Source organism: Nerophis ophidion, linkage group LG02 (genome assembly GCF_033978795.1).
Source record: "Nerophis ophidion isolate RoL-2023_Sa linkage group LG02, RoL_Noph_v1.0, whole genome shotgun sequence".
Lineage (NCBI taxonomy): Eukaryota > Metazoa > Chordata > Actinopteri > Syngnathiformes > Syngnathidae > Nerophis > Nerophis ophidion.
This window is the reverse complement of record NC_084612.1, coordinates 44,724,169-44,742,893: the sequence shown is the minus strand read 5'-3', so window position 1 is coordinate 44,742,893 and position 18,725 is coordinate 44,724,169. Positions and strand designations below refer to the sequence as shown.

The 18,725-nt window shown below is 39.0% G+C and overlaps 1 protein-coding gene across 1 annotated transcript in view; it reads right to left on the bottom strand.

Moving 5' to 3' along the window:
* Window positions 1-6,534: 6,534 nt before the first annotated feature.
* Window positions 6,535-18,725, bottom strand: part of bnc1 (basonuclin zinc finger protein 1) — a 49,376-nt gene continuing 37,185 nt past the window's right edge. Inside the window, exons 4-5 of the mRNA XM_061884407.1 lie at window positions 10,869-12,904; window positions 6,535-7,900 (exon numbers count right to left, since the gene is read on the bottom strand). Coding sequence (XP_061740391.1) covers window positions 7,105-7,900; window positions 10,869-12,904 — 2,832 coding nt within the window. The 3' untranslated portion in view covers window positions 6,535-7,104. The remainder of the gene's footprint in view (window positions 7,901-10,868; window positions 12,905-18,725) is intronic.

Genomic DNA, 18,725 nt, shown 5'->3' with positions numbered 1-18,725 from the left:
CAATAAGAGCCGATTTATTACCATAATTTTCTCAACGAATCCTACCGGTAGACATGTAATCGGGAAACATGTTTGCTTGACCGCTCTATTTCATATTAAAGCTTCACAACAAACAAATAAACACCAGCTGTGTTTTGGTTGCTAAAGGTAGCTGCAATCCACCGCTTTCCACCAACAGCATTCTTATTTATAGTCTCCATTGAACAAATTGCAAAAGATTCAGCAACACAGATGTCCAGAATACTGTGTAATTATGCGATGAAAAGAGACGACTTTTAGCCGTGAGTGGTGCTGGGCTAAAATGTCCGCTCAACCAATAACGTCACATGCACGCGTCAACATAAGCGTCATTATTCCGTAACGTTTTCAACGGGAAACTCTGTGGGAAATTAAAATTTGTAATTTAGTAAACTAAAAAGGCTGTATTGGCACGTGTTGCAATGTTAATATTTCATCATTGATATATAAACTATCAGACTGCGTGGTCGTTAGTAGTGGGTTTCAGTAGGCCTTTAAGTTGTTCAACAGTCCGGTGTCTCCATTGTCATCTTTTACGCTTCAAAATGCGCCACACATTTTCAATGGGAGACAGGTCTGGACTGCAGGCAGGCCAGTCTAGTACCTACACTCTTTTACTACAAAGCCACATTGTTGTAACATGTGCTGAATGTGGCTTGGCATTGTCTTGCTGAAATAAGCAGGGGAGTCCATGAAAAAGTCGTTGCTTGGATGGCAACATATTTTGCGCCAAAACCTGTATGTACCTTTCAGCATTAACGATGCCTACACAGATGTGTAAGTTACCCATGCCTTGCGCACTAATGCACCCCCATTCCATCACAGATGCTGGCTTTTTGAGATTTGCGCCTATAACAATCTGGATGGTTCTTTTCGTCTTTCGCCCTGAGGACACGGCGTCCACAGTTTCCAAAAACAATTTGACATGTGGACTCGTCAGACCACAGAACATTTTTATAATTTGCATCAGTCCATCTTAGATGAACTCGGGCCCAGCGAAGCTGGCAGCGTTTCTGGGTGTTGTTGATAAATGTCTTTCACTTTACATAGTAGTTTTAACTTGCACTTACAACTGCAGTTACTGACAGTGGTTTTCTGAAGAGTTCCTGAGCACATGTGGTGATATTTACACACTGATGTCGCTTTTTGTTGCGGTACCGTCTGAGGATCGAAGGTTATGGGCTTTCAATGTTGGTTTTCGGCCTTGCTGCTTACATGCAGTGATTTCTCCAGATTTTCTGAACCTTTTGATGATATTACGTACCATAGATGGGGAAATCCCTAAATTCCTTGCAATACTTGGTTGATATATGTTGTTCTTAAACAATTTGCTCATGCATTTGTTCACAAAGTGGTGACCCCTTACCCCATCCTTGTTTGTGAATGAGTGAGCATTTCATGGAAGCTGCTTTTATACCCAATCATGGCACCCACCTGTTCCCAATTAGCCTGTTCCCAATTAGCCTGTTCACCTGTGGGAAGGTCCAAAAAAAGTGTTTGATGAGCATTCCTCAGTTTTTTCAGTCTTTTTGCCACTTGTGCAAGCTTTATTGAAACATGTTGCAGGCATTAAATTCCAAATGAGCTAATATTTGCAAAAAAAAAAAAAAAAAAGTTTACTAGTTGGAACGTTAAGTATCTTGTCTTTGCAGTCTATTCCATTGAATATAGCAAATCATTGTATTCTGTTTTTATTTACAAATTACAAGACATGCCAACTTCACTAGTTTTGTGTTTTGTAGAGCATGATTAAATGTTAGACATTTTAATAATTTTTTATTTTAATTACAATATTTTGACCAAAATAAATTTAATAGTGCAAACTAGCTAAACCTAAGCAAATACTACTAGTGGCTCTAATTTCAATACTTTGATTTTTGCCCTTTAAGCTCATTGTCCAGTGACTTATTTCCTAAGACTATAAACAATAACAATAATAATATTATAATATAATAATAATAATAACAATAATTATGTTGTAGTATTCTGTTATAGTAAAACTATAACAGACTGTCAAACAATTACATTATTAAATCAGATTAATCACACACTAATTGTGATTAATCAAGATTAATCACAGTAAATTACTTGCTGGCAAAATTACCTTCTAAAAGTAACCCAATATTTTGACACAAATTCATACAAAATAACTTTTTTTCAAATGTTATACTAAAAAAACATAGTTTGATTGCTCAAAACAGAGCAACAGTATTATCTAAAGTACCATTAGGGTGCATTTTGAAACAACATTTTTCACAGGGCTTTCTCACTCTGCACTGGCGTATGCTTTGACCTGATCACTGACAGTATAACAACCTGTGCAGCTTTTTGGGTTGAAGTTGAGCATGTGGGGTCAAAAAATTATTGGGTGATTAATCTGTGCGATACATCAGAACAAGATTACATTTTTTGGCCAAGTATGTTTGACACACAATACATTTGCCTTGGTAGAATTGGGGAACTCACATGGCATGATTAACACAATATGTTTTGTGTCTATTCACAAACGGTAACTCGTTAAATTTGACAGCCCTAAAAATATCAATCCAGTCATTGCAGTATCGACCATATACTTATGATATACATAGCATCATTGCCACCCCTGTTTGAGTTAAAGAGCTCAAGCTGAGTAGCTAGCATGGCTCTTTGTGTCTTCCAACATTGTGTGAGTGTAGCATGTTTATCCATCTATCCATTTTCTACCGCGTATTCCCTTTCGGGGTCGCGGGGGGCGCTGGTGCCTATCTCAGCTACAATCGGGCGGAAGGCGGGGTACACCCTGGTTAGCCATTTCTCATCCTCTAGTTCTCCAATGATAATGGTACTTGGAGGAAACTTTACTGACCGCAATATTTCCCAAGCAGTAAAATTGGGCCTTTTGAGAATGAACCACTTTGTTATCTAATCAGTAAGATGCATATGAATGGTTGTACAGTGGGGCAAAAAAGTATTTAGTCAGCCACCGATTGTGCAAATTCTCCCACTTAAAATGATGACAGAGGTCTGTAATTTTCATCATAGGTACACTTCAACTGTGAGAGACAGAATGTGAAAAAAAAATCCAGGAATTCACATTGTAGGAATTTTAAAGAATTTATTTGTAAATTATGGTGGAAAATAAGTATTTGGTCAACCATTCAAAGCTCTCACTGATGGAAGGAGGTTTTGGCTCAAAATCTAACGATACATGGCCCCATTCATTCTTTCCTTGACTCGGATCAATCGTCCTGTCCCCTTTGCAGAAAAACAGCCCCAAAGCATGATGTTTCCACCCCCATGCTTCACAGTAGGTATGGTGTTCTTGGGATGCAACTTAGTATTCTTCTTCCTCCAAACACGACGAGTTGAGTTTGTACCAAAAAGTTCTATTTTGGTTTCATCTGACCACATGACATTCTCCCAATCCTCTGCTGTATCATCCATGTATCCATTTTGGTATAAACTCAACTCGTCGTGTTTGGAAGAAGAAGAATACTGAGTTGCATCCCAAGAACACCACACCTATTGTGAAGCATGGGGGTGGAAACATCATGCTTTGGGGCTGTTTTTCTGCTAAGGGGACAGGACGACTGATCCGTGTTAAGGAAAGAAGGAATGGGGCCGTGTATTGTGAGATTTTGAGCCAAAACCTCCTTCCATCAGTGAGAGCTTTGAATGGTTGACCAAATACTCCTTTTCCACCATAATTTACAAATAAATTATTTAAAATTCCTTAAATGTGAATTCCTTGATTTTTTTTTCACATTCTGTCTCTCACAGTTGAAGTGTACCTATGATGAAAATTACAGACCTCTGTCATCATTTTAAGTGGGAGAACTTGCACAATCGGTGGCTGACTAAATACTTTTTTTGCCCCACTGTATGTCTCTCTACGGGTGTCCTGGGATGAATTGCGACTCTTCCAGGGTGTGGTCCGTATTTTGGCCGAAGTGATCTGGGATAGACTGCAGCTCCTTGTGAGTCTGAACAGAAATAAGCAAAAGAAACATCACAGGCGCCACCCTGAGAGAAGGAAACATCCACTGTTTATTGTTTTGTTATTAGTCCCATAATGCTTACTATTAGCAACACATGGAATTATTGGGATAGGCTCAGCTACCAGTAGCCTGAAGAGGATAAGTGGTAGAAAATGAATGGATGGGCAAGTGGTCCCTTAAATTGTAGAGACACCCTTAAGGTTGTGCAGCTCAATATTTTTATATTTTACATTTTTTGATTGTGAATGACTTTTATTTTTACCACTTGCAGACAATTTTTTACTAATCATGTGGTCATTAAAATAGATCATTTATTAATTATGTTATGGCATCATTTTCTTTTATTCATCATACTATATATATTGTAAATAGATTTGTGTGGTGTGTGTGTATATATATATATATATATATATATATATATATATATATATATATATATATATATATATATATATATATATATATATATATATATATATATACATATACATATATATATATATATATATATATATATATATATATTAGGTCTGCGAATCTTTGGGTGTCCCACGATTCGATTCAATATCGATTCTTGGGGTCAGGATTTGATTCAAAACAATTTTTTTTTCGATTCAACACGGTTCTCGATTAAAAAATTATTTTTTCCCGATTTAAAAGGATTCTCTATTCATTTAATACATAAGATTTCAGCAGGATGCACCCCAGTCTGCTGACATGCAAACAGAGTAGTAGATTTTTGTAAAAAGATTTCATAATTGTAAAGGACAATGTTTTATCAACTGATTGCAATAATGTAAATTTGTTTAAACTATTATACGAACCAAAAATATGACTTATTTTATCTTTGTGAAAATATTGGACACAGTGTGTTGTCAAGCTTATGAGATGCGATGCAAGTGAAAGCCACTGTGACACTATTGTTCTTTTTTTGTTTTTATAAATGTCTAATGATAATGTCAATGAGGGATTTTTAATCACTGCTATGCTGAAATTATAACTAATATTGATACTGTTGTTGATAATATTCATTTTTGTTTCACTACTTCCTGTTTGTTCTCTGTCGTGTTTGTGTCTCCTCTCAATTGCTCTGTTTATTGCAGTTCTGAGTGTTGCTGGGTCAGGTTTGGTTTTGGAATTCGATTGCATTGTTATGGTAGTGCTGTGTATTGTTTTGTTGGATTGATAAAAAAAAAAAAAAAAAAAATAGATTTAAAAAAATGAGAATCTATTCTAAATCGCACAACGTGAGGATCGCGATTCAAATACGTATCGATTTTTTCCCACACCCCTAATATATATATACATATATATATACATATATATATATATATATATATATATGTATAGGCGGTGTAACGATTCGATATATTTAATTGACAATTTAAAAATAAAATATAAATTTTTTTATTAAAACATGAAGCAATTATATAATTAATATTATTATTATTGATACTGTTTGCATGTACACATTTGTTTTTTCTTCATTTGGTATTGTGTTCATCAAGTTTTTATTTTGTTTTTCTCATTAGCTTTGTAAAATTAAATCCACGGTATTGTAAAACTGGGATTGGGTAGGAGTTGATCTTTTTTCTGTTATTAGATTAAGATGATAGGGTTTTTGTAAATATAATATTAAAAATACATTGTTAAAAATACTTTTTTTTAAGCAAGCACTGTGTTTACAGTATAAGTCATACGTCAGCAGCCAAGAGGAGTTTTTTCAACCAGTAACCTGTTTTTGTAATTTATATACCAAATAATATGATTTGAGAATTGTGTTTAATCGAGAATCGTTAATGGATAACATTTTCACCCAAAATAATTAGAATCAAATCAAATTGTGTGGTGGCCAAAGATTCCCATATCTTATATACAGTGGTTTCCTTCCGTCAAAGTTAAAAGAACACATACATTTACCCACAAAATACATTTGGCCCCCGGGCCTTGAGTTTGACACTTCTGATCTGGAGCGATCAAAATATTCGCTAAATACAATAACAAAGTCACAAATTTGAAAATTTTATACAAAAAGCAAGCAAACATTGAAGTCTCCCGAGACGTCTTTTAATTCTCTGGTAGAGCAGGTGCATATGAGCTGTGTTGAGAATGATTTACAATGCACATTCCCACCTACTGTATGGACCTTCAACAGACTTTAGAATATATCAAATGTGTTTGTAGCTGCAAATCTGTATGTGGCTCTACATATTTGTTTGTGATGGTCCGCCACAAATAAATAGAATGTAATGCACGTGTGTATGGTAAACACTGTATTTATTAATTGTAAATATATTGTCATGTATTGTTTCTAAAGTCAGACAGGGCTTTGCAAAATTATTTTTTGCATTGTTGACTTTATTTTGCTCTGAACAATTATATTTAGTAAAAGTGAATAGTTGTCATTTTTGTTATTGTTACATTGTTTATAAATAATAAAATACAAATATAAAAAGAAAGAAAAATACTTTTTTTGTTTGCCTAAATGTGTTGTCCTTTTTTGTATTCGGAATGTCATCATGATAAACAAACAATATGGTTATCGGCAATACTGTCCCTCTTTATTTGGTATCAGACCCAAACCAAAATTTGCATTATCGCGTGACAATGTTGCTGAGTTGGCAACACTGCTCATATGATGAGGTCTTTATCCTATCCAAGTAGTCTCAACATCTTTGGTGAACATTTGCAAGATGTATCAATTAGGAAAGCAAACACAAAGAACAATCTAGATCACAAAACATCTTACAAGTTCTTAAGTTACTAGTCAAGCTAAGCACAGAACAGAACAGAGCAACATTGGATGTGGACAAAATGAAGCACATGACACACATTCAAGTTTCTTCACAGATTGGTCTTGATTGATTAGTCACACCTTTGGAACATTAAAAGGATGACAACAACAAAGGATGGACAATGTGAATCGAAATATGTGAAGCATAAGGCAAAGCAAATACAAGACAGTCCAACATGGGCGTGAAATCCTATACTTGCAGTTCATTCACTGACACGTGTCTCTTTCACTTCTTTGTACACTGATGATTGTACTCATACTCTTGCCTCAAATATGGAATTGAAAAAGTGCTCATTTAGGTGCTCTAAATGTAGACTAAATGAAATCTTCCTGTTGCTGGTCCGCTGCGGCCCCAGCGCTAACAAGCAGGTTCCGGTGGAGGTTGGGGTTCTGACTATGCCTGTTTCTGCTTCGTACTGAAGAAAATGTGGTGTCGCACCCGGGGACTTTACATTTGTGAAGCAACCTGAGATGGACTGTCTTGTAGTGGGCCCTGAATGTCCCCTTGTTGCTGTAGACCTTTTGGCACATTTGGCAGGTTATTGGAGACGCACTCCTCCCTCCCTGGATCCCCGTCTGTACTTCCCCACCAAAAACTGTGTTCTTCTCTCCCCCACGTGATGGCTGCTCCCCCACAGGCCTCTCCACACCGATCCCATCAGAGCTGTGATGGGATGAGAGATCACTGTCCTCCATAGGGAGTGCCTCTGCATCCTCTTCAACCGCCTCTTCGTCCTCACTAGCAACTCCATCCGAGTCCCAGTAGGATGGAGCACTGCTGCTGCAATGAGGCGGGGCAGAGGAGGAGGTGCTCAGGTCCAGCACGGTCCCATCGCCGCCCCCTCTTAATCCCTGTGTGTCTCCTTTGGGAGAAGGAGCACTGCTTTCTTGTGCTGTGGGCGTTTTGCTCATGGGGTAGACCAAGCCCATGCGATTTTTCCCCCTGCAGATCACAGAGGCGAGATTCCTGTCACCCTGGTCCTGGCAGTCGTCTAGACTAGTATCAGAGTTGCTCTCTCTGCGGTGGAATGATGTCGGGTAGAGGTTGTCGCTGACATAGACGGGATCTTTGGTCATCAGCTTCTGGTGAAGATTCAAATTGGCACTATGTCTGCGGAGAAAAAAATGTACTTCATGAAATGTTTTCATGCCCACAAAGTCTCCTTACAGTGAGAAAAAATGTATTACCAAGATTAATCCATGCGATATGTTCACAAGATCAGTGCTTATCAAAGTTTTTGGTGGTCCTTGTTGATGAAAACGGTTCTATTAAGTAAACCCCTAAAAGCATGGCTACTCATCAGAAAAGTGGTTTATTGAAACCAAATAATGCAAGCAGAATCTAAGTATGGAAAGCATTCATTGGAACATCCGTCAGTTGGCTTGGTTTCCACCTGTTCGACTTGCTACCATCGGGCAGACACTACAGGTGCATCAGAGCCAGAACAAACAGGCTCAGAGACAGCTTGTTTCCCAGAGCTGTAACCATGTTGAACTCTAAATTATAATAATAATAATTCACCCCAATACAATATCCTACCCTAATACCCTACTGTGCAATACTACCCTTCGAGTGCAATACGTCCGACACTGATTGTTATTTATTACTTCGGTACTCTTGTCTTGTTCTGTATATTGTACAGTATTTTGTATTTCCATAGTGTTTTTTTTAAATTGTACAGGATTGCTTATTATTTTTATTGGATAGCAGTCTGTTTATTTCAATTGTTATTTTTTTTAATTTTATTACCTCTTGTGTTATTTATTTTACCCCCTATGTGTTCCCACTACCGCACCTTAAGTTGGCGTCTTTAATCTCGTTATATGCAAATATAATGACAATAAAGTCCATTCTATTCTATTTTATTCTATTCTAACGTGTGCATGCACAACAAATCTGTGGAGACGAAATCAGTGTAGGAGTTTTGGAACAGCTTTCCAAAATGTGCAGGGCTGCGTGTATAAAAGCTTATGTCAGAGATTTTAGATGGCAGCTCTAACATGGCATTGCTGAGGACGTTATGTCTAATATTTTTTATTTCTGCCACTCCAAAATATGTTTACATGCTCGAAAGATTTCTTCTCCATCGTCTGTCGTTGCAGCGCATTTGCCTCCTTCATACAATTGTTTATACGTAAATGCCAATATTCACATACCTTCCCAACGTGGAAATTTAGACACAAAAACAGCCATATCAAACAGTTTCAGATTTGAGAGCTCATAGTATTGTGGGTTCTGGCAATCATCTTATATAATCTGTATAAATACTGCATGAAGACAGACACGCGAAACTGTAGAAGTAGGCGTATCAATCCAAATATTGATAGTATCAATTCCAATGTGAATATTGGTATCAAACCCATACTAATTTGATCAATAACTTTCTTGCAGTTTCTCAACAATATATTTCCAACAAATGAATAGATTTTCTTCAGAGTTGGTATTTCCCCTATCTGTGCCAACAGCACGCCTTTCTCTCTCTCTGCAGCTCACTCAGACACACTTCTGTCCTCCCCTTCCTCTTCTGCCAGAGACAGCCAAGAGTCGACACTGGGGCAGCCGATGATGATATTTAAATTTTATTTGTATTTTTTTCTACATTTGTTAGTCTGGACTACTAACTTTTATCCTGAACAGTTTTGTGGAACTGTTTTATTATTTTCATACTGTTACATTGTTTAATATTTTTCTATTTAGTTAAAAAGGGTGACACAAAAAAAGCGTTCATCACCTAAACTTGAATAACTTTTGAAATAATTCATCAATTCTTTTTTTTGGTCAGATTTACTAAGAAGAATTAATGTTCTAAAAGTTTACAAAATTTCAACTTCAAGAGGCCATGGACTACTGAACAAAAGACAGATCTCGACCTCTATCCTTACAGGATACAGATTAAACAAAACCTTACACCTGTCAACATGAGGAAACGAGTGATCATGTGCCAGTGGTTTTGCAATAAGATTGACGCTGCGCCAGACTTCCTTGACACTGTCTGGTTTTCGGATGAGGCATATTTTCTGCTGTCAGGTCATGTGAACTCTAAGAACAACCTCTTCTGGGGTACTGTCTGCAAAGGCCATTACACTCTGTCAAGTGCACTGTATGGGTCGCCATCTCCAAACACGGAATCATTGGACCATTCTGGTTCGAGGACGACAACGAGCGGTTTGTGACAATCAACACCGAGTGATATGTTCAGGTGCTTGGAAAATTCTGGACAGCACTTGGTCGACAAAGAGAGGTCGTCAGAGACTTCCAGCGGTTCCAGCAGGATGGTGCCACCCTCCACATCTCAAACGAATCATTGGCATGGCTACAGCATCGTTTCCCTGACCGACTGATCAGCCACAGGTGTGACCCGCACTGGTCGTCGCATTCACCGTACTTTAACGCCCCAGATTTTTATCTGTGGGGATACCTTAAGAACAGGGTGTATGGCAACAACCCCCAGACTATCCCTGATCTGAAGGCAGCAATCACAGCAGCAATAAGAGCGATCCCAAGGGAAGAATGTGGGAGAGTCACCGAGAACTTTGCCCGCCGGATCCAAATGTGCTTGCAGCAACGGGGAGCTCATTTAGAGCACATTTTTGGAACGCCAGTTAAACATAGAATTTTTGTGGTACAGACTTGAAACTTTAGAGATGTCTGCTACATAGACTTACCTAATGTAGCTACATTTTTGTGTTAATCTAAATACAATTTTGGAAGTTATTCGATTTTTATTGATGAATGTTTTTTTGTGTCACCCTTATGAAACATTTTCAGTTGCATAAAACATTTGTCATGTGTTTAATTATAATCATAATTACCTAACCGAAGGCTAATTCACAAATTATTTGACCATGACGTTTTCAAGTAAAAAGTACTGGCGATACTGTAAATATACCTGTACATATTTGGTATTGGATCGATATTTTGCTCATATAAGAAATATAATCCACAGCGCAAAAGCTTAATAGATCAGCTTTGCGTGCACTACCAGATTTGCAATTGTTTCGTACATGCTTAGAACATTCGTGCTTTTTAAAATCGTTGAATTGCGTTTATATTCTGCAAAACCTTTAAATGGTCTCACCTGTCCCTGCTCCGGCGTGAGGTGAAGGTTGCAGTGCAACCATCCAGTGTGCACACGTGCATCTCCTTGAGGTGCACATTTTGGTAATGCATCTTGACACTCTGGGGGTTATTAAAGACCATAGCGCAGATTTCACAGTGGTGAAGTTGGTCAGCATTTGGCTCAAGGTCAGACAAAGCCGAGTCACAGTGGTTATCTAAAGAGTCTTTAGATCCACCCTTCTGGTGGACTGAGCTTGGCAGAGCACTCCCATTTATCAGCCTGTGCTCATTCCACTTGAGCTCTGGACTATATTCGTCTTCAGGTAAGGAGTTCTTAAACTCTCTGCCATTACTTTCCTCACTAGAGTTGAGTTCCTGGTTACCTTGGAGAGTCTTGTTAAACCTAGTTTTAAAAGGGGACATTGAGCTGTTGTTGCACTCTTCCACTACTTGTCCTCTTGTGTCCTCCTCAATCTCTCCCTTTGTCATCTCTAAGTTCTGCTCCAACGAAGGCCTTCTTCTTTGCCTTTCTCCCTCATCCCCGAAATACACCCTATTCCCTTTGTGCTCATCAAAGCACATTTGTCCTTCTGCTTGGTGACCATCACATTCTTCCTCGCCTCTGTTTAGTAAAGGAAAGTTCTGCTCAACGTTACCACCCTTATCCAGCTGCTCATCTCGCTCCATCATCTCCTTCTCTATCTTTATTGGCATGCTTGACTTTCGAGACTTTTTCTTTGGTATTGGTTCGGCGTTGTAGATGTCAGGAAGAGTGGTAGGTTTGACAGACACAGAGGACGGCAGGAGAGGGAGTGACGGGAGAGTGCCTGGGGTGTTGGCCAGCTCTGCTGGTGTGACAAGGCTACGGTAGAAAGGCAGGACTGGCTGTACTGTCTTCAAATTGGGAAAGAGAATGCCACCCTGGCCTATGCTGGGGAATGAGCTGGTGTGAATCTTAGGGCATGTGTCCACTTGACTGACCATGTAGCTTGGAACCGACTTGTGACTTTCAGCAGAACAGATCGGGATGGGCGAGCCATATTCGGGCTTGCTCTCCCTTGGAGAACCCTCGTCGGCCGACAAGTTGCCTCGTAAGTCTTTGTCCCTGTTGTTACGATTCATGGGCATGTGAAGTCGTGGGTTAGGGTTTGCACTGTGGCGGTTGCGACTGCGCAGTGAGCTGAACACCATGTTACATCCGTCTATTGTACACTTGTGCTTAATCTTTAAGTGCACTGCATTGTAATGGATTTTCAATGTGCCTTTGTCGTAGAAGGTCTTCTCACAGGCATTGCAATACACACGGCCCTTTTTTAAAGATCCTACAACCCCGTTTCCTACAGAGTTCACCCCCCCACTGTTTCCGTTGCGCTGCGTCACCTCAGGGGACATTTGTGTCACTTCAGAGCTCATGGAGGGTGTGCAAGGTGTAAGGGGTCCATCAGAGTAGTTGTCACTGTTAGAGAAATCTTCTGCCTCAATCTTTGTTGTAGATGAAAGACTGTCTAGTGGTTTGTCTCCACCTTGGTCCAGATCCTCAGGGAATATCACAGATCTGGAACATACATGGCTATTTTCCGCAGGGAGGGGAATATGAAGGTGGTTCTCCGTTAGCGCACAGTCTGGCTTTTGATAATCTTGCCTCTCGCTCTGAGGCTGGACCAACCTTCGAAAAGACTGTCGGTGTTGTTGGTGAAGCTGCGGGCGGGAGCCAAGTATTGGAGCTGGAACAGAGCCCAGAAGCTGGAAAGGCAGCATGAAGGCCATGCTGTTTATGAAGTTCTCAAAGTGGTGCATGCTGCTGCTGCTCAGCTTCTCTGCTTTGTTGGGAGACAAGTTGGCGGCTGTACAAGGGGTGTTACGCTCAATGAAAGTCCGGATATCTGAGTTGGTGCGAGTGCTGGGAACTAACACTGATTGTCCCTCCTTGTCTTGCAGAGCCATGAGCTCCACTATGGACTTTGTTTCACCAAACCGCAGGAACTGCTGCAAGGTAGCAATCTCCTCCTCAAATGTCATGATGGCCCAACGATCCAAAACTTTCCCCGCCACATCCTATTGACAGATCAGTGGGGAATGGGAAAAACAACAAGGTGGAATAGAGGGATGGAACGGAGGAAGAGGGAAGAAAGACACAATTTCAACATTACTGTAGTCTTGTATTTTGGGTCACTAATACACATTTAATAAGACTAGAAGATGCACTGTGTTAAATAAAGGAATCAGATAAAAGACACATGTAACAGTACACTAATTCTTAATCTCATTTTATGGTACAAACCCCTCAGTTCAGTACAACGATGTGCTGGTTTCCTACACAGTACACATTAAGTGTGGAATAGGAAGTGTTTATGTCACGCGTCTACTCACTAAACAAATACAGCGAAGTCCAGTGTTAGGCAAGCAGGAGTCATGAATAGCAATTGTGACAAGGAGAAAGAAGCAAGAACATGAAATAACTATTCTGTAAGAAAACTTGGGGCTTGATTTACTAAGATCTAAATAACTCGTGCTAAACAGCGTGTGCAATAAAATATTAATAAAATAGCATGTACTATTAGTGGGCGTGTTGCGTGCGATCGACCCACACTGCGTGTGAAATTGAAAAGTGGTGCAAAGTTAAGTTAACTTCAAAGTTAAAGTACCAATGATTGTCACACACACACTAAGTGTGGTGAAATTTGTCCTCTGCATTTCACCCATCTCCTTGATCACCCCCTGGGAAGTGAGGGGAGCAGTGGGCAGCAGCGGTTCCGCGCCCGGGAATCATTTATGGTGATTTAACCCCCAATTCCAAACCTTGATGCTGAGTGCAAAGCAGAGAGGTAATGCGTCCCATTTTTTTATAGTCTTTGGTATGACTTGGCTGGGGTTTGACTCCCAACCTACTGATCTCAGAGCGGACACTAACCACTAGGCCACTGAGTAGGTTTACAGCCTAATGTTGATTTTGCATGTATTACAAGGGGTATCACTACAGAGACACTCCCATTAACATCACATTCATTTTTATCACGCTCCTAAATGTGGCTTTATGCTGTTTTCAAACAAGCAGGAGACATCTATCACTTTCAATGGGCAGTTTAGCAGCAGGTGTGCAGTGCATCTACAGTGACATCACATTTTTTTCCTTTTTTTTTTTACTGGTGAAGGTGCATGAGAGGGAGGCTGGACTTACTGTATGTCCTCAAGATGCAAAAAATGCATACTGTACTTCAAAGCAGTGAGGTGCTGTCAGGGGAGGCAAGGTGAGGCTGGGATAAAAGGCTTAACCATGAAGATGTTCAAAAACGAAGTAATCAAATAAAATAAGCTTTAATATTTCTCTTTTGGTCTATGCTTTCTATGTGATTTTGGTGTGGTTTCTGTATATTTTGATAATTTTCATGGTCAAAATCGCAAAAATTCCGTGTTTCCTGATCAAAATAACGAGATATAACAATATATCGCCCTCTACTGTGAGGCAGCAAGTACCTCTGCCTCACAGTAGAGGGCGATATATTGTGAACTTGCTGTTCAAAAGTTCATGAACCCTTAAGAAGTACAAGAATATATATATATATATATATATTAGGGGTGTGGGAAAAAAATCGATTCGAATTTGAATCGCGATTCGCACGTTTTGCGGTTCAGAATCGATTGTCATTTTTACAAAATCGATTTTTAATTTATGTTTTAATTAATTAATCCAACAAAGCAATTCCAAATAATACCATAACAATGCAATCCAATTCCAAAACCAAACCTGACCCAGCAACACTCAGAACTGCAATAAACAGAGCAATTGAGAGGAGACACAAACACGATACAGAACAAACAAAAAGTAGTGAAACAAAAATTAATATTATCAACAGTATCAATATTAGTTATAGTTTCACTATAGCAGTGATTAAAAATCCCTCATTGACATTATCATTAGACATTTATAAAAAAAAAAAAAAGAACAATAGTGTCACAGTGGCTTACACTTGTATTGCATCTGATAAGCTTGACAACACACTGTGTCCAATGTTTTCACAAAAATAAAATAAGTCAGATTTTTGGTTTGTTTAATAGTTAAAACACATGTACATTATTGCAATCAGTTGATAAAACATTGTCCTTTATAATTATGAAAGGTTTTTGCAAAAATCTACTACTCTCTTTGCATGTCAGCAGACTGGGGTAGATCCTGCTGAAATCTTATGTATTGAATGAATAGAGAATCCTTTTAAATCGGGGGAAAACATTTTTTTTTTTAATCGAGAATCATGTTGAATTGAAAAAAAAAAAAAAAAATCGATTTTGAATCGAATCGTGACCCCAAGAATCGATATTGAATCGAATTGTGGGACACCCAAAGATTCGCAGACCTAATATATATATATATATATATATATATATATATATATATATATATATATATATATATATATATATATATTTATATATATATATATATATATTTATATATATATATATATATTTATATATATATATATATATATATATATATATATATATATATATATATATATATATATATATATATATATATATATATATATATATATATACAAACCCCGTTTCCATATATGTTGGTAAATTGCGTTAGGTGTTAATATAAACGGAATACAATGATTTGCAAATCCTTTTCAACCCATATTCAATTGTATGCACTACAAGGACATGATATTTGATGTTCAAACTCATTAACTTTATTTTTTTGTGTGCAAATAACCATGCTGTTGTAACACGTGCTGAATGTGGCTTGGCATTGTCTTGCTGAAATAAGCAGGGGTGTCCATGAAACAGGCGGCGCTTGGATGGCAGCATATGTTGATCCAAAACCTGTATGTACCTTTTAGCATTAATGGTGCCTTCACAGATGTGTAAGTTACCCATGCCTTGGGCACAAATGCACCCCCATACCATCACATATGCTGGCTTTTGAACTTTGCGTCAAAAACAGTTTGGATGGTTTGCTTCCCCCTTTGGTCCGAATGACACAATGTTGAATATTTCCAAAAACACTTGAAATGTGGACTCGTCAGACCACAGAACACTTTTCCACTTTGCGTCAGTCCATCTTAGATGATCTCGGGCCCATAGAAGCCGGTGGTGTTTCTGGATGTTGTTGATAAATGGCTTTCGCTTTGCATAGTCGATGTTTAACTTGCACTTACAGATGTAGCGACGAACTGTATTTAATGACAGTGGTTTTCTGAAGTGTTCCTGAGCCCCTGTGGTGATATCCTTTAGAGATTAATGTCGGTTTTTGATACAGTGCCGTCTGAGGGAGCGAAGGTCACGGTCATTCAATGTTGGTTTCCGGCCATGCCGCTTACGTGGAGTGATTTCTCCAGATTCTCTGAACCTTTTGATGATATTATAGACCGCAGATGTTGAAATCCCTAAATTTCTTGCAATTGCACTTTGAGAAACGTTGTTCTTAAACTGTTTGACTATTTGCTCACGCAGTTGTGGACAAAGGGGTGTACCTCGCCCCATGCTTACTTGTGAAAAAGACTTAGCATTTTTTGGGAAGCTGTTTTTATATCCAATCATGGCACCCACCTGTTCCCAAAAAGCCTGCACACCTGTGGGATGTTCCAAATAAGTTTTTGATGAGCATTCCTCAACTTTATCAGTATCAATCAATCAATCAATCAATCAATGTTTATTTGTATAGCCTCAAACCACCAGTGTCTCAAAGGGCTGCACAAACCACAACACAAACCACAACGACATCCTCGGTAGAGCCCACATAAGTGCAAGGAAAACTCACCCCAGTGGGACGTCGGTGACAGTGACAAAGACGACTATGTGGGCAACAGAGGAGAAAAAGAAAAGAAACGGCAGATCAACTGGTCTAAAAAGGGGGTCTATTTAAAGGTTAGAGTATACAAATGAGTTTTAAGGTGAGACTTAAATACTTCTACTGAGGTAGCATCTCAAACTGTTACCGGGAGGGCATTCCAGAGTACTGGAGCCCGAACGGAAAACGCTCTATAGCCCGCAGACTTTTTTTGGGCTCGTGGAATCACTAATAAGCCGGAGTCCTTTGAACGCAGATTTCTTGCCGGGACATATGGTACAATACAATCGGCAAGATAGGATGGAGCTAGACCGTGTAGTATTTTAAACCTTAAAGTCACATCTTAAGTGCACAGGAAGCCAGTGCAGGTGAGCCAGTACAGGCGTAATATGATCAAACTTTCTTGTTCTTGTCAAAAGTCTAGCAGCCACATTTTGTATCAGCTGTAATCTTTTAATGCTAAACATGGGGAGACCCGAAAATAATACGTTACAGTAATCGAGACGAGACGTAACAAATGCATGGATAATGATCTCGGCGTCACTAGTGGACAAAATGGAGCGAATTTTAGCGATATTACGGAGATGAAAGAAGGCCGTTTTAGTAACATTCTTAATGTGTGACTCAAAGGAGAGAGTTGGGTCGAAGATGATCCCCAGATTCTTTACCGAGTCGCCTTGTTTAATTGTTTGGTTGTCAAATGTTAAAGTTGTATTATTAAATAGAGGTCGGTGTCTAGCAGGACCGATAATCAGCATTTCCGTTTTTTGGCGTTGAGTTGCAAAAAGTTAGCGGACATCCATTGTTTGATTTCATTAAGACACTCCTCCAGCTGACTACAATCCGGCGTGTTGGTCAGCTTTAGGGGCATGTATAGTTGGGTGTCATCAGCATAACAGTGAAGGCTAACACCGTATTTGCGTATGATGTCACCTAGCGGCGGCATGTAAATGCTGAAGAGTGCAGGGCCAAGGACCAAACCCTGGGGAAATCCACACGTTACCTTAACATAGTCCGAGGTCACATTGTTATGGGAGACGCACTGCATCCTGTCAGTAAGGTAAGAGTTAAACCAAGACAGGGCTAAGACTGACATACCAATTCGTGTTTTGATACGGTCTAATAAAATATTATGATCGACGGTATCGAAAGCAGCGCGAAGATCGAGGAGCCGCAATATAGATGATGCATCAGAATCCATCGTTAGCAATAGATCATTAGTAATTTTTGCGAGGGCTGTCTCCGTCGAGTGATTTGCCCTGAAACCGGATTGAAAGGTTTCACATAGATTGTTAGACGCTAAGTGTTCATTTAGCTGCTCTGCAACAATTTTTTCGAGGATTTTTGAAACAAACGGAAGGTGAGACACCGGTCGGTAGTTTACCATGAGGTCAGGATCGAGGTTAGGTCTTTTAAGGAAAGGATGAATAACCGCTTTTATAATGCTAGGGGAACAGTGCCAGAGGAAAGTGATAAGTTTATAATTTTTAGCACTGATGGACCTAATAATACAAAGAGCTCCTTGATAAGTTTCCCAGGAATTGGGTCAAGTAAACATGTTGTTTGTTTCATTCCATTTATACGTCGTAACAATTCTTCTAATGTTATTTCATCAAAACGAGAGAAACTATTTTGGAGGGCAGTATCCGCCGTATATAAAGTCGCATCTGTGTTAATAGAACCCAGTTGTAGCTGGGACGCATTGTCTTTAATCTCCTTTCTAATAAGTTCAATTTTCTTTTAAAACAATTTCATAAAGTCATCTGCCGAGTAGGTGGAGCTACTGGAAGGAGTCCCTTGTTGGTTTAGCGATGCTACCGTACTAAACAAAAATTTAGGATTGTTTTTTTTAAGGTGGATGAGATCTGAGTAATATTTAGCTTTAGCTAAGTTAAGCATGTGTTTATAAGTTATTAAACTATCACTCCATGCTTGATGGTGCACCTCAAGTTTAGCCGCGAGCCATTTGCGTTTTAGCTTTCTACGTGATAATTTATGAGCTCTAGTTTCTTCTGTAAACCATGGGGTACGCCTTTTTGGAGCCTTTTTTTAACTTCAGTGGTGCTATACTATCAAAGG